The 16,406-nt window shown below is 44.3% G+C and overlaps 1 protein-coding gene across 1 annotated transcript in view; it reads left to right on the top strand.

The window, feature by feature from the left end:
• Positions 1 to 16,406, top strand: part of CDK5RAP2 (CDK5 regulatory subunit associated protein 2) — a 192,956-nt gene that overhangs the window by 34,737 nt on the left and 141,813 nt on the right. The window contains exons 7-11 of the mRNA XM_036915502.2: positions 484 to 638; positions 4,485 to 4,647; positions 5,782 to 5,835; positions 6,685 to 6,804; positions 9,479 to 9,571. Of these exons, the coding sequence (XP_036771397.2) occupies positions 484 to 638; positions 4,485 to 4,647; positions 5,782 to 5,835; positions 6,685 to 6,804; positions 9,479 to 9,571 (585 nt within the window). The remainder of the gene's footprint in view (positions 1 to 483; positions 639 to 4,484; positions 4,648 to 5,781; positions 5,836 to 6,684; positions 6,805 to 9,478; positions 9,572 to 16,406) is intronic.

The following is a 16,406-nucleotide window of genomic DNA, read 5'->3' as shown; positions in this document are numbered from 1 at the left end:
TCTTAGGAAGAACACAGAGTTTTTTACCACCCAAATCACCTTGGAGATAAAATGTACTTTAGTATTGTGTAGTCATTATCTTTTAAAAAAATAGTGAGGGGGCGGTGAGGTGTGGGATGAATTTGTATGGAGATTATGGTGACTCTTTGGAATATATGTATGTTTAGGTATTGAGAGGCAGGCACATTTCTTCTTGTTCTCATTGAAGCTGTAAATATTGATCTGATTTTTCAAAACCAGAAATACAGTTCTTGTAGAGTCGAGTCTTTTCCATTGGAAATGCCTATTACTCTTCAGGATACAAGAGGGAAAAGTGGCTGGCAAATGTATTTATTACTGATTCTCCCCATGTATAGTACAAATCAGGGAGGGGAAATGTGCTGGAGAAAAAGTCATAAATATTTATATTTTAATCCAATTTCCTTTCAAAATGTTCCCAATTGTGTTGAAGAATCACATCAAATGCATTTAATTTAACTCTAGGATGTGAAAGCTGCCCGGGCAGAACTGGAAAAGGCCTTTGCAGGGACAGAAATGGAGAAGGCTCTTCGGTTGAGCTTGGAAAACAAGCTTTCAGAGGTGAAGAAGATGCACGAAGGGGATTTGGAGATGGCTGTGGTCCTGGAAGAGAAAGACAGGTCTGGCTCTTACCCGTGGTCCTTTGACATCTGTTTATCTGGCAGCATCAGCAAACAATTGTTCCTTTTTGACTCTTTTCCCCCTCTTTTCTCTACTTGTTCTCTGTACTGAGGAAACGAGTTGTAAAATCAGGTGAAAGGAAAAGTAGAGGGACAGTGATAGATGCACAGAGAGAATTAGTAGACAGAAACTCACGCTGAAAAGTTCTACTTTGGTAGTATATTTAGCATTCAGTTTTGGCTATAAGCTTCCTAGTAGCCAAAGGAAAAAGGAAAAAAATCTCAGTGGGCATAAGATTCACATTGCTCACAAGATAAAGTGAGCTAGTAACTCAGGAGAAGCCTAGTTTTACTTGACATTGACAGGGAGAAATTTCTCCTGTGCATCTTCCCAAAGGGAACAGTAAGTGACTATATCCCCACAATAACACCAGCGAGTTTTGTGTGACTGTCTCCATCATATCTTTCAATGCAGTTTGAGGGCCCAGATTAGTACCGTGCAAGGAGTCAGAACAATGCAGACCAAGTAGAGTCCTTTGGTGGCCCAGAAATAAGATGTGTGCCATTGAGTCCAGAGAAACGGATGGACCGTACGGCCTGTAGGCAGTCTAGTGCTCATCATGTCTTGCAACCAAACTTTTAATCAAAAACTGGTCAGCAGAAAGTTGAGGTTTTCTTTACCGTGAACTTTACATTTTGATACTCTCGTCTTGCTTTCATGGTCACTAAGTGGAAGGTTGGGTTAACTAAATAAAAGTGAAACTTCTGGCTAACATGTGACTTAGTCACTGAAGAGCCATGCATGTTTGGAACATGACAGAAATGGTTCTAAAACAAATGGTCTCCTTTCCTTCTTCCTTAGTATAGGATGCTGACTGTGGTTCCTTTTTCTTGGTTGCTCAGTGCCCTCTGATTGACGGGCCCACCATGTTGTTAGGTTCTTGTACTCAGTTGCCCTCACTCCCAACTGCTGTTTGCTTTAATTTCTGTCCTTGTACCACCTTTTGAGATTTGAGTCTGTTACTTGTTTTCAGTATGGGTTAGCAAATCAGTGGAGCAAATGTTTTAGAATTATCTATAAAAAAGGAGTAAATAGACCCACAGAGAGCCCATTGTCTCCATTTATTAGGTACCTTTGCTCTAGCATTTGGAAGAACTAGCATTTATTGACTGCACTGAGATCTTTTCTTAACTTTGATCTGGAAAACTGAAGTTTTGGAAATAATCTCAGGATGAGTCAGGAAACTGAGTTCTCTGTGAGGAGGACCCTAGTGCTGAATGAATGAGTGCTCTTGTTGGTTATGTGGCTAGGGGGAGAACCCTCTCTGGACATGGGTCTTTTTTGCTGAACCTCCTCCTCATAGTACCAGCCTTCCTGGAAACCATCGTCAGAGTGGTGGAGTCTGGGGCATCTACATTGTGAGAAATGAGACTTCTCGAGTCTGGAGTCCTTTTCTGTATGAATCAGCTACGCTTTCCCTTGTATCTCTCCCAACTGATGATGGTGAAGCCCTTAGAGGCTGATTGGCTTATCTTTCCTGGGGGTACTGCAGGTTAAACTAGAAATAGGGGGGCCCAGCGAATAAACTAGAATGTGTGGGGTAACCAGCAGAGAAGAAAAAACGGAATTCCTGTCTGTGTGCAGGGGAAGAAGGGAGAGGGCTGGGGGTAGGATGAGAAGAGGTCTGGGAGGGAGTTGATTGGGAAGTCCTGCGAGGGTCCCAACAGAGGCTGTGCAGTTACATTATTGGTTCTGATGGATCATTATGCCTTTTGTTCAGCAAATATTTCCTGAGCATCCTCTCCTCAATACGTGGTGATTAGAATATAGGAGTGAGTGGTACAGAAATTGTTAGAATTTAAGCCCATCATCATCATCTAACTTGGTGGAAGGAATGGAAGCAGGAATAGTGAGAAGGGCTAGATGGAGTAAATGCTGGGTGAACGTAACACTTTTTTCTACTCACTTTAGAATGATTAGGAAAGGCTTCCTGGAGGAGGTACTAGGATAAGGAGGAATTACTTGGAGGAAGAAAGGGTGTTCCAGGCATTGGGAACCATATATGAAAGGGCCATGAAACCTTAGATGGGCCCTGTGTGCCAGCCTGGCCAGTCCCCACAGGCCCACCTCATGCCTTGCATCCCTACTGGAACTTGCTTTAAGATAACTGAAACAAATCAATTTGCTTGATGTAAAACTATGACACACAACACAACCCAGTGACTTTTTACCTCTGATGGATTATGTTATGATTTCAGAGTTGAACCCCTAGAGGGCAGCCTTACTCCTCTTTCTCAGTTTGAGGGGCACCGCTCTGGTGCTGCCTGGTACCCTCTGTCCTGACTGTCTTTGTCCATTCAGGGCACTGTAACACAATACCACAGACTGGGTAGCTCACAAACGATAGAAATCTATTTCTTATAGTTCTGGAGGTTGGAAGTCCGAGATCAGGGTGCCTACATGGTCGGGCGAGGGTCCTCTTCCAGGCTTCTCATTGAGTCCCCACATCTGGAAGGGGTGAGGGACCTTTCTGGAGCCTCATTTGTAAGGCACTCCACCTACATGACTTCATCTCCTCCCAAAGGTCCCATCTCCTAATCCCACACCTTTGGGGGTTAGGATTTTGATACCTGAACTGTGGGGGAACACATACTCAGAGCACAGCACCAGTGCATTGCTAGCTGCTTGAACTACTTTTAACTCACTCCTCACTTCACCGGGGACTTAGGGAAGCACTCTCTGACTCCAAGCCTGTGTTCTTTCTGCTTTACTTAGTTGCTTTCTAGGCTTAGTTACCGAAAGTCTCTTCTGAGGGTTCTCTGACAAAATGCTGGTTGTTGGATGTACAAAAAGTAATAATTATGGCAACTATTGTGTGTTGAGTTCTGCCATGTGCCTGGAGCTGTGTCAGGCTGTTTTACGTAGCTAATCTCTAATCCACATGAGCAGGTTATCCCCATTTTATAGCTGAGGAAATGCAGGCTCAGAGAGATTACAAAACTTGGTCAGGGCACAGGTGATATGGGGGGGACTTTGGTGGTCCCGAGGAAGGTGCTCAGCTCTCCCTGAGGGGGACACTAGGGTGTGGGTGGCAGAGCTTCCTCGACGGAGGTCAGGCCGAGCTAACTCTGGCTGGGTGATGGGTGTTCATTAGGTGGAGGTGGGAGTGGAGTTGTGAAGGGCATTCTGGGTAGTAGAGGGAATAGTGTGAGCCAGGGTCTGGAGGCTTATACCAGCCTGGCTTCTGGAGAGACTGCAGGTGAGGTTCTGAGTGGCGATGGAGCGGCGGCAGCTTCATGTGAGAAGGGAGACTGCAGCTCGCAGCAGGGCCTCTGACCTGGGCCCCAAAAGCCAGGGCCTTGACTGCACTGCTCAGGAGTTTGGCCTTTCTCTTGAAAATCAGTGTGTTTTATACTTTACTCTGAGAAGCCTTGGGGAGATGTTCTGATTTTTTCAGACTGGAAATAGTTTTTCTTTATTGGTCAAGTTTATTTTGGCTTCCGTGCCAGATTTCTTTTGGAGAGAGGACTTGACCAAAAAATTTAGTAGTCTGTCCGCTGCTGTGGGTAGCAGGGGCCATTGAAAGTCTGAGCAGGGCATGCCTTGATTAGGCCATAGTCTGGGAGCTCAGAGGTTGGCTCGACTGGGGCCAGGCTGGAGGCGCGGGGACCGTTGATGTCACATGCGTTCTGGCCCTTAATCCTACCCTGCAGAATGATTCCGTTCCTGTCCGGTCATTGCACATGTCTACTTTGAAGATGTCTGGGCCCATTTCCTACCTCCTCCTGCTCCACTGAGCTAAGAGAACAGCTTAGAATTAATGTTTAAATTTCGTTCTCTTTCAGACTGATTGAGGAGTTGAAGCTGTCTTTGAAGAGCAAAGAAGCTTTAATTCAGTGCCTTAAAGAGGAGAAATCTCAGATGGCATCTCCTGATGACAGTGTGTCATCTGGAGAGCTCCGAGGACTTTCTGCTGCTCTGAGGGGAGAAAAGGAGAGAGAAACTGAGGTGAGGCGGGATGTGAAGGGGGTACTTAATGAGCAGACCAGAGTCCCCTGTGGGAAAAAGAATGCCCATTCAGTCCCCACGGTCACACACAGGCTGCTTCCAAATATTAGCTCCTGGTCAGTTGAGGAATAGCAGAAACCTCCTTTTTTAGTGGCCCTGGCATTGTTTTTCCATCCAGCCCTGTGTTCATATAGAGTTGGTTACAAAAGCAGTCCGCCCATACCTGCTTGCCTGTGTTCTACCACATGTCAGTTTGTTGCCTGAGGACTTTATTTTCATCCTTTGGGTTTTCTTAGGATGAAAGCGTGGTACATACCCATTTTGCCTTTGTGGTTAGAGGCGGGCTTGGGGCCGACTTTGGTCTGAAACTTCAGAGTCAGTGCAGGAAGGGAACTAACTCGTACTGGGCATGGCAGCCCGTCGTGCCACCGCACTCAGTCCTCCCCGCCACTTAGCGAGGGGGAGAGAGCACAGTCCCCTCGCTGAATTTAGAAACAGGCTCAGAGGAGTTGTTATATTTTCCCAGGCTCCAAGAGGTGCGTTACTAGTATCAGACCCCAAGGCCTCCTGGACTCCTCCCCCGCCCTAGGCGGCCTACTTGGCAAGCTGTTTGGAAGAGGGTGGGCAGGACCTGGAGGTGCAGGTAGGCCTAGTTAAGATCTTCCAATTCTTGTTGGACCGAGGGTGGCTGCTGCATGTGGTACATTCACGTTACCGGTGCTGGGCACTCATGAAACGCCTGGGTGCCTTTATGGAGCAGGGTGTCTCTGTCCGCACCACAGCAGAGGGTCGTTAGCCTCCCCGGTTAGTTTGCGGCTGTGATCAGCCCTCACCTCCTGCCCCTACTTTTCGCCCCTCGCTCCCCAGGCGCTGTCCTTGAGTAGGCCTTTTCCGCTGGGCAGCAGCTCCGTGGTTTACTCTTGGTGGGCCTGGGGATCAGCTGACATGGTTGCTTGCTGTACATTTTTCTTCACTTGGGCCAGACTTGGGGTAAGACAGACAGGAGTGGACACTTGTCTTCATGAGTTCCATGGCAGTGGGGGAAGTAAGTAAATGAGGTGCTCCTTCTAATTGCTCTGGGGAAGCTGTTGGATTGTGGGTCGCTTCTGGGCACCAATTGATGCCTTTTCTTAGGCTGCACAAATGGAGCACCAGAAGGAGAGAAACCACTTTGAAGAAAGGATCAAGGTATGTTGATCAAATTCTTATTACAGATTTATCTTTGCCTTTTGCTTTATTCTGAGTGCAATAGGTAATTCTGTGTGACGGTTGCTGCCATTCATTGACTGCTACTGTGTGCCAATCGAGCTTTAGATACTTTAGAGAAGGTTTCTCAGTCTGTAGTAACTCTTTGAAGTAGGCATTCCCATTGTGCAGGTGGGGTACGTGAGGCTCAAGAGAGGTGAGGTTGCTTACCCAAGGTCACGTAGCTTGGAAGAGGGCAGAGCAGGGACTCCGACCTGCCAGTGTGGCCCCACCGCCATTCCTCCAGGGCCCCCAGTCTCAGCAGCCAGCATTGGTGTAGCGCCTGCCAGCCTAAAGGTTCTTCTATGGCCATTAGCTCACTCGATCCTCACGACGGCCGAGGAGGGAGGCAGCAGTGATTATCCTTAGAAATGAACTCAGACTATAAGCGTGTATGTTCCATCTCCATCAAACCAAATTCTCTGTTAGCTTTGGTAGCATTAGGGAGGAAATTAATGATTGTTATTCCCCCCAAATAACCTGGTATGGTTTCAAAGACTCTGATGTGACTGTGTTCAGATTACAGAAGGCACTGGAGTCCTTCCCATAGGAATAGCTGTCACTGTCTTAAGTGATCTGGTTCCCTTCCCTCCACCCAGCCCTGTCGCCGTGAGCGGTAACGCAGTAACTTGGAGCTGATGCTGCTGCGTTCAGCTCTACTTGGAAACATTAATCACAGGTTGACAGGAGGAAGATAGAATAACTGCATTTGCGTTGCCCTTACAGAGATATTTACAGTGCATTTTGGTTGGAACGCATCAACTTAGTGAATCTTTTTCTAATCTAATTTAGGCACTTCAGGAGGACCTGAGAGAGAAGGAGAGAGAAATTGCTACAGAGAAGAAAAATAGTTTAAAGAGGGATAAAGCCATTCAGGGCTTAACCATGGCATTAAAGTCAAAGGAAAAAGAGGTATGTCTGATATACCCGAAGTGAGGCTTTTCTGTGTTAGAGTCTGTGACTGGCCTGTCCTACCCTGAATTTTTAGCATTAGGTGAAAGTTTGTAAGAGAGCCTAGAGCAGTATAGAAAGTGGGGAGAGAGGGCCCTTGTCCACTGGAAACTCATGTGGAGTGTCTGATCTAGCTGTCCAACAAAAAGAATGTGAGTTATATATGTAATTTTGGGTATTCTAGTAGCCACATTAAAACAAGTAAGAAGAAACAAGTGAAATTAATAATATACATATTCCAAATATTATTATTTCACCCTATAATCAATAAGACAATAGTAATAATAGGGTATTTAACATTTTAAAAAATCCAAACGTTGTCTTTGAAGTCCAGATGTGCCTAAAGCGCATCTCAATTCAGGCTAAGCACATTTCAAATGCCCAGTAGCCACAGGTGGCTGCCATGCTGGCCGATACTAGTCTTTGGAAAAACAACAGAAGACAGACAAAAGGGGTTTTGGGGGCAAGGCCATGACGAGCCTCTTACATAGCTCCCGGGGTTGTTGCCTTTGGGATCTGAGGTGGTGGCAGATAGTACCACCTGCTGCTTTCTTGTCATGAGCAGAATAATTTTTTTTTAAATTTAAAAAATTTTTAAAATTTTGGTATCATTAATCTACAATTACATGAAGAGCATTATGTTTACTAGGCTCCCCCCTTCACCAAGTCTCCCCCCACATACTCCTTCACAGTCACTGTCCATCAGCGTAGTAAGATGCTGTAAAATCACTACTTGTCTTCTCTGTGTTGCACAACCCTCCCCGTGCCCACCCCCCCAACTATACATGTTAATCGTAATGCCCCCCTTTTTTTTCCCCGCCCTTGTCATGAGCATAGTAATTTGTGTGTCTTGGTACCTGTGCGGCTAGGTAGGCAGTTACCCAGCTATGCTGCCAAGTCTGGTGGGCAAGAGGGACAGAGTGAAGGCGTAGTGACTGAGGGGTGGGCTGGGCTGTGGATGTGGAGGGAAGGGGACCAAGTTCAAATTGGGTGTGCATGTGGGGAGAGGGGAGTATCCTTCTTGGAGAAGGTTTCTGAGCTGAATCTTGAAGGGTAAGTTAGGAGTTATTTGGGAAGGGAGGCAGAGACCAGGAGGCCATTTCATGCAGAAGGTAGAGCACTGGTCAAGGCACTAAGTTAGGAAAGAGCTCAGTGTGTCTCTGTGGAACCAAAAGCAGTTTGAGGTGGTCAGGGCATCAGATGCAGAACTTGGGTGAGGCGAGAGAAGAAGCTGGAGACAGTGCGTGGGGCCAGCTGGTGGCGGCGGCACTCACAGCTTGAGCTGCTGTGGGGCACGCCGCTGAAGGCTGTGCGGCGGGAGGGGTGTGATCACATCTGCGTTTTAGTGAGGCCTCTGGCTACATTTGGAGAGTGGATTGTAGGAGGCAGAGAATGGAAGCAGGGAGGGCAGTAGCCAAGAAAAACTGAATTAGAGCAGTAGTCACACCAAGTAGGAATGGAGGGGTGGGGCTTATTACAGAAATAAAATTAGAAATAATTAAAAGTTAAAAGCAAATCTGGGGAAGTTTGATGTTTAGATGCAGGACTTGAGGGATGGAACAATCGAGGACGGACTTCAGGTATCTGGCTGTCTGGCCAGGATGGGGTGGTACCACCCACTCAGTTTAGAGCTTAGGAAATGAAGTATGATGGCATGTTGGGGGTGTGATGGAGGTGATGAGTCTGTTTAGCAAGGACTGCCTTTGAGGAGCTCATGGGCATCAAGGTGAGGTGTCCAGGAGGCAGGTAGATAATGCAGGTCTGAAGCATGGAGAGAGCTCAGGCTTGAAGATGTAGGTCTGGGAGTTGCCTCCTATACAGAAGTGAGATAAAACTGAGAGTTGGTCTTATCTAAGGAGAGAGTAGCTGGGAAAGAAAAAGGCTGAGGATGGGATTACAGGGGACATCAGAATTTCAGGCACAGGAAGAGGAATGCATAACAGAGACAGAAGGAATGGCTGTGGAAGTGAGAGCTAACCAGGAACCTGTGGAGTTGAGGAAGCCAAAGGAGGGCTAGAGCTTGCGAAATCACCAGTGTCAGATGCAGCAGAGATTTGGTTCATAGTAATCGCAGTTACAGTTGTGTCATGTTGGGAGTTCAGGGCCAAGCTGAAGGTAGAGACCTTCCGAATGTTGTGGCACCGGTGGCAGAGCAGTTCTGGTTGCTGGCAGAGTCCAGCTGTGGCCCCGGCAGTTTGTGGCTGACCCTGGGGTATAGGAGAAGGTCCCTGGGGATGAGGCATTCTGGGAATAGCCAGGCCAGGTTGTTGGGTGGGTCGCCTGTCTGGACAGCAATAATGGTAACCCTTGTGTGAGCCAGGCGACTTTAGCAGCAGTGCACATAATGCGCATCACCCCATTTAACCCAACAGTGCTGTGGCTGGGTGAGGGCTGGTGTCCTCGTCCCGTAGTTGTGGGAATTGAGTCTGAGAGAGAGTACCTGCCTTGCCTGAAGTCATGCATCCAGTGAACAGCCAAACTAGAAATCCCACTTCTCTGACTATGGGTCATTCCTGACTACAAAGCCCCTGATTATAAGACCTTGCACCTCAGCAGGAAAACCCCCAAAACATTTGGGATGTGCAGAGAAGAGAGTTCACTTGCATATTTGGCTGTTATTCTTATGTTTACCCAGGTTGAAGAACTTAACTGTGAAATTGAAGAGCTCAGTGCTGCCTTGGCTAAAGCCAGAGAGGCCCCCCTGACAGCACAGACCCAGACACTCCAGGTAAGTGCTCACAGTGAAGTGGCTGTCTCCTTGGGCCTTGCGCCTGCTGAGCCCAGGGCTTTGCATCTGAAAGGAACCAAGGAAAACTCTGGTCTTTAGTCATAGAATTAGCTCAGTCTAAGTAGAGGAAACTCTACCAGCCTTGGGGGCTTCGCCAGCCCCTCCTTAGTGTTTGAGGGTAATGGTGATGACAGCCACCGCCCATTAGGAGGGCCAAGTTTACTCTGTGCCAGTGGTAGAGTGTGTGAGATGTGTGGAGTATCTCATTTAGTCCTCACGGCCCTGTGGGAAGGTAATTACCATCTTCCTCGTGTTTGTGGGTTTTGAAGCTCAGCGAGGGTATGCAGCTGTTCGCTGTCACTGAGCTTGAAAAGTGGCAGGGTCAGGATTTAAGTGGAGTACAGCTGACCCTTGAACAACACGGGCTGGGACGATGACTCCCTGTGTAGTTGGAAATCTGCGTGTAACTTAGGACTCCCCAAATACTTAACTACTAATAGCCTCCCGTGGACAGGAAGCCTTACCAGTAACATAGACTTGAGTAACATACATCTTATATATTGTAGGTATTACATACTGTGTTCTTACAGTAAAGTAAGCTAGAGAAAAGGAAATGTTTTTTCAAATTGTCATGACCCTCCAAAATATTTTCCAATGTACTTATTGAAAAAAGTCTGCGTAAAAGTGGACCCACACAGTTCAAACCCATGTAGTTCAAGGGTCAACTGTAATTGCTAATTGTAACAGCCGGCATTTACTGAACACATGCTGTGTGTCAAGCTAAGTATTCTCCATGGATTAACTCACTGAATCTGTATGGCAGATCGAGAAGCAGGTACTGTTAATATCCTTGTCTGCTGCTGAAGGAATCCAGTGTCAGAGATTCAAGCAACTTGCACAGGGTCACCAAAGTGGTGAGAGAGCTAGGATTTGACCGCAGAGCCAGTCTAACTCCCAGACCTGTGCTTTTTTTTTACCTGTCACCCCACACCTCAACCCGGCTCCCTGCCAGGATTGTTCCAGGCCTTGGTGATGTGACCTATCCTTTCTCTTTTCACCCCCAGTGTTGTACTCCAAGGACTCCTGCAGGTCATCCCCTTGATCTTCCCACTTTCTTGCTAATTTCAGTTCTGCATTTTTTATTATTTTAACATTTTCTTCCCATGTTTCTGGTTTCCCTATTCAGTAATGCATCAATAAAGTTCTAGTATCTGAATAAATCCGTATGCTGTGGCTCTCCTCTCCAGCCCCCTCCTCCCATGTTGTTTTGGTTATAAAGTTGACATTAGACGTTAAATCTAATTTAAGACTGTTGGATCCCTAAGATTCATATCCTGTGCCTTATCTTTTGCAGAGATTTGGTTCACGGTAAGAATAATTGAAGTAATTTGGTTTAAATCATCGTGCACTGGAAGCACAAATCTCTGCGTTTGGAATCTCAGACTTGCCCTCCCCCACCTCCTGACAGTGCTTGATTAAATGGAGCTCAGCTTGCACTTCACACTCAGTATTTTTTTTCCCTTGCTTAGAAAATTACAAGCTTTAAAAGCTGAATTCTTAGGAAAACTGTCCATATTTCCTATTGCTTGAAAAAGATGTATGTTAGCCATCCACAAGCAGGGAGACCAGACATCCTTATGAACATTGTGACATTTTACTTGTTACGTGGGACTTGAAGGAAAGAAAGTAGTCTTACACATTTAAATGTTACCCAGATGTATTATGTCTATTTATTAATTTCATAGCCCTCAGTACTAGTTGAAAGACTTTCAGAATGATTCTTAAGGTCTTGTCATTTATATTACTGGCCCAGTTTCTTGTCTTGAAACGTATGGAAATGAGGAACTGTTGGGACTCCTCGGGTTCTGCACGCCTGCCTGGCTGTTCCAAGAGTGCTCATTGAGTCCTCACCCCTGGAGGTCGCCTGTTGGCTGGTTTGACCTGAACTTGCTGGGACTTGAACTCAAGTCTGTCTCCAAAGCCTTGTGTTCTTTCCACTACTCTGACTGTGTGTGTGTAAATGTACCTTGTGTACTTACATCGGCTATTTCATTATGAAGTTTGCATAGTTTGACTGTGGCATAGACACTTGAAATTGCATTTTCTTTCACATACTGGGACTTTCTTTGGGATGTCATGTTATTGAACTGATTGCAGCATGAATACAATAGTCAAAGCTCACAGGGTTGACATTAAGCCTGGCACAGAAGCAATAGCAAGTGATATTCTAATTCTTGGAGCCGTTGCCACAGGGCAGAGATGTGCATTCTAATCCCAGGTGTGACTCTGTGAAGATTACAGTGTGGACCGGCTGGTGCTACCTACATACCCATTTAAAACATGTATTTTCAATTGGAAATACAGATTTCTCCTGCTCTCCAAAAGGAGAGTGTTCTTATGAAACCCTTTGTGAGCTGAAATGGCGTAAAGTGAAGAAGCAATTACCACTAATCTATATGGAAAAATTTTTGAGCATTTCGAGACCCAGAAAATAACCTCTCTTAGGTTTTCTGATACCTTAGGACACATCTTGTTAATGGATGCACAAAATAAATGGAGATAAGGCACAGATGCTCCCAGACACAGCAGAAAGCTGTGGTGGCTGGATGCTGAGATGTGCATGTGGTTCCCAGGGAAGGAGCTCCACGGTGCTGGGCTTGCTGCTCTGGGCGCACTCTGCCTCTCAGCCACGTGCTGCAGAACAAGTGCTGCTTTCTCTTTATACCTTTTTAAAAAAAATTAAGTGTAGTTGACATACAATATTATTAGTTTCAGATGTACAACATAGTGATTTGACACTAACATTATGAAGTGATCACTATGATAAATCTAGTGACCATCTGTCACCATGCAAAGTTGTTACAATATTGTCAACTTTATTCCCTGTGCTGCACATGACATCCCCATGACTGACTGACTCATGACTGGAAGTTTGTACCTTTAATCCCCTTACCCTATCTTGTCCATCCTTCCAACCCCCACCTCCCACCCCCAGCAACCACCACATTGTTCTCTGACTCTAACTTTCTGTTTCTTTTTTTGTTTGTTTGTTTTTGTGAAAGGCAAATCCTCTTGGGATTTCTTTCAGCTAGTGAAAACAGGTACTCATTTCGGTCTTCCGTAAAGGCGAGGTGGTGTAACTTGAGTTTTAGAAGAGCAAGAGGCAGCTGTGGCATGATTCTTCCTCCCTGCCCAGATATAAAAGTGAAATTGTACATTGCAGGACATTTTTAATATGCTTAAAAATGTGGGAAGAGGTTGGTAGAAGTAACCAGTAAACTCACACATCTGAAGGTGTTCTCTTTAACAGCTTGACTCTCTCTATGCATGTTTATTCATATACACATATAACCTTCAAAAAATTAAATAGAATTGTTATATGTATTTTGTTGTATAATCTTTTTTCACCTCATATTCTTGCCATGACAGTATATAGGGATCTACGTAATCATTTAAAAAAATTTTTACTTTGAGATAATGGTAGAAACATGTGCAGCAAATTTCTGTATACTCTTTTTTTACCTAGTTCTCCCAAAGGTAGCATCTTTTATAACTATAGTACAATGTCACAACCAGGACATTGGCACTGGTACAATCCATTGACCTTAATTCAGATTTTAACAGTTTGATATGCACTCGTTTGTGTGTGTGCTTATCCCCATGCTTTTAAAACAATCTTCTTTTTTTTTTTTTGTGAGAGCATCTCTCATATTTATTGATCAAATGGTTGTTAACAACAATAAAATTTTGTATAGGGGGATCAATGCTCAACGCACAATCATTAATCCACCCCAAGCCTAATTTTCATCAGTCTCCAATCTTCTGAAGCATAAAGAACAGATTCTTACATGGAGAACAAATTCTTACATAGTGAATAAGTTCTTACATGGTGAGCAGTACAAGGGCAGTCATCACAAAAGCTTTCGGTTTTGCTCATGCATTATGAATTATAAAGTCAGTTCAAATATGAATACTCATTTGATTTTTATACTTGATTTATATGTGGATACCACATTTCTCTCTTTATTATTATTATTTTTAATAAAATGCTGAAGTGGTAGGTAGATGCAAGATGAAGGTAGAAAACATAGTTTAGTGTTGTAAGAGAGCAAATGTAGATGATCAAGTGTGTGCCTGTAGACTATGTGTTAATCCAAGCTAGACAAGGGCAATAAAACATCCACGTATGCAGAAGATTTCTCTCAGAACGGGGGGGTGAGGTTCTAAGCCTCACCTCTGTTGATCCCCAGTTTCTCACCTGATGGCCCCCCTGTGACTGTGCCTGTCTTAGGTTGTTCCTCCCTTGAGGAATCTTACCCGTCTCTGGCTAACCAGTCATCTTCCGGGGCCATACAGGGAAATGTAAAGTTGGTAAGTGAGAGAGAAGCCTTATTGTTTGAAAAGGTTAGCTTTTTACTTCTTTGCATATTTATGCCCTGTGGCTTCTATGTCCAGCATTTGTCTTGAGGTATCTTTACCCCTTGGAAGAATTATGATACTCGGTAAATTTGATATGAGACACGAATTCTATTTAAGGGTTGTAATTAGGAAGGAAGAAGAAAAGCTATAGAAGTAGCAGGCGGAAGAAAACATGGGAAGATTGATTATTTCTTTGACATATCTTCTTGTAGAGTAACTTCAGCATGTATAGGTTTTAAACTACTACTTAAATTGCGCACACACATTAACATAATAGGAGTACAGTTACGTAACCAAAGCATACCTGTAATTACCAGCCATCTCCAGTGAAACCAAGAAAACCAGTTAGGCACCTTAGGCATTTATGAAAACTTATCTATGATATGGTGGATATTGTCCAACTGAACTTGAACAGTCTGAGAGAAATCAGACAAATTAAAACAACCCATTCCTGGGGACTGTTCTCATCCCATATGTTCTTTTAACAGTAAGTAGTCTGTAGTTTTAAGATTTTGGAGCGCTACAATTTGCACTTCTCCTAATTCTTGGTTGAGTTCCAACAGTATAGATCCAGTCAAATTTGTTGTTTTACTGTATGCACAGGCCAGCTTAGATATCTCCTTCCTCATTCCCATGGCAAGTTCAGGAACTGGTGGGATGAGTGCATCTACAGCTGTAGCAGTGCGTGGATCTTTGTTGGGGTTTTTTGATGATCATCTTCTGGCATGAGTCTTCCCAAGAGTGCTGATGTTGGAAGTTCTTTTTCATATCATCTCTTAGTTCATTTTCGGGGTAGCCCAATTAGGCTTTGATCCTCTGTATAAACAAAAACAGACCCTTTGCCTACACTTTTATATGCCCTTTATATCATTGTGTAGAACTCATTGGAGGTCACCACACAGGAACTGCCTTTTTTTTTTTTTTCCTTATCATTAATCTACACTTACATGGCGAATATTTTGTTTACTAGGCTCTCCCCTATACCAGGTCCCCCCTATAAACCCCTTTACAGTCACTGTCCATCAGCATAGCAAATGTTGTAGAATCATTACTTGTCTTCTCTGTGTTGTACAGCCCTCCCCTTTCTCCCACCCCCCCATGCATGCTAATCTTAATATCCCCCTTCTTCTCTCCCCCTTATCCCTCCCTACCCACCCATCCTCCCCAGTCCCTTTCCCTTTGGTACCTGTTAGTCCATTCTTGAGTTCTGTGATTCTGCTGCTGTTTTGTTCCTTCAGTTTTTCCTTTGTTCTTATACTCCACAAATGAGTGAGATCATTTGGTATTTCTCTTTCTCTGCTTGGCTTGTTTCACTGAGCATAATACCCTCCAGCGCCATCCATGTTGCTGCAAATGCTAGGATTTGCCCTTTTCTTTTCTTTTTTTTTTTTTTTTTTTTAAATAATTATTTTTTATTGAAGGGTAGTTGACGCACAGTATTACATTACATTAGTTTCAAGTGTACAACACAGTGGTAGAACATTTATATACATAATTCTAGGTTCCAGCTATCACCCTACCAAGCTGTTACAATATCTTGACTATATTCCTTATGCTATACATTACATCCCGGTTACTTATTTATTTTACCATTGGAAGTCTGTCCTTTTTTTTTTTTTGTGAGGGCATCTCTCATATTTATTGATCAAATGGTTGTTAACGACAATAAAATTCTGTATAGGGGAGTCAGTGCTTAATGCACAATCATTAATCCACCCCAAGCCTAATTTTCATCAGTCTCCAATCTTCTGAGGCATAACAAACAAGTTCTTACATGGAGAACAAATTCTTACATAGTGAATAAGTTACATGGTGAACAGTACAAGGGCAGTCATCACAGAAACTTTCGGTTTTGCTCATGCATTATGAACTCTAAACAGTCAGTTCAAATATGAATACTCATTTGGTTTTTATACTTGATTTATATGTGGATACCACATTTCTCTCTTTATTATTATTATTTTTAATAAAATGCTGAAGTGGTAGGTAGATACAAGATAAAGGTAGAAAACATAGTTTAGTGTTGTAAGAGAGCAAATGTAGATGATCAGGTGTGTGCCTGTAGACTATGTGTTAATCCAAGCTAGACGAGGGCAATAAAACATCCACGTATGCAGAAGATTTCTCTCAGAACAGGGGGGGTGAGGTTCTAAGCCTCACCTCTGTTGATCCCCAATTTCTCACCTGATGACCCCCCTGCGACTGTGCCTGTCTTAGGTTGTTCCTCCCTTGAGGAATCTTGCCCGTCTCTGGCTAACCAGTCATCTTCCGGGGCCATACAGGGAAATGTGAAGTTGGTAAGTGAGAGGGAAGCCTTATTGTTTGAAAAGGTTAGCTTTTTACTTCTTTGCATATTTATGCCCTGTGGCTTCTATGCCCAGCATTTGTCTTGAGGTATCTTTACCACTTGGAGGAG

This window comes from Manis pentadactyla, chromosome 3 (assembly GCF_030020395.1).
Source record: "Manis pentadactyla isolate mManPen7 chromosome 3, mManPen7.hap1, whole genome shotgun sequence".
Lineage (NCBI taxonomy): Eukaryota > Metazoa > Chordata > Mammalia > Pholidota > Manidae > Manis > Manis pentadactyla.
The sequence above is the reverse complement of the archived record's forward strand: the minus strand, read 5'-3'. Positions and strand labels throughout refer to the sequence as shown.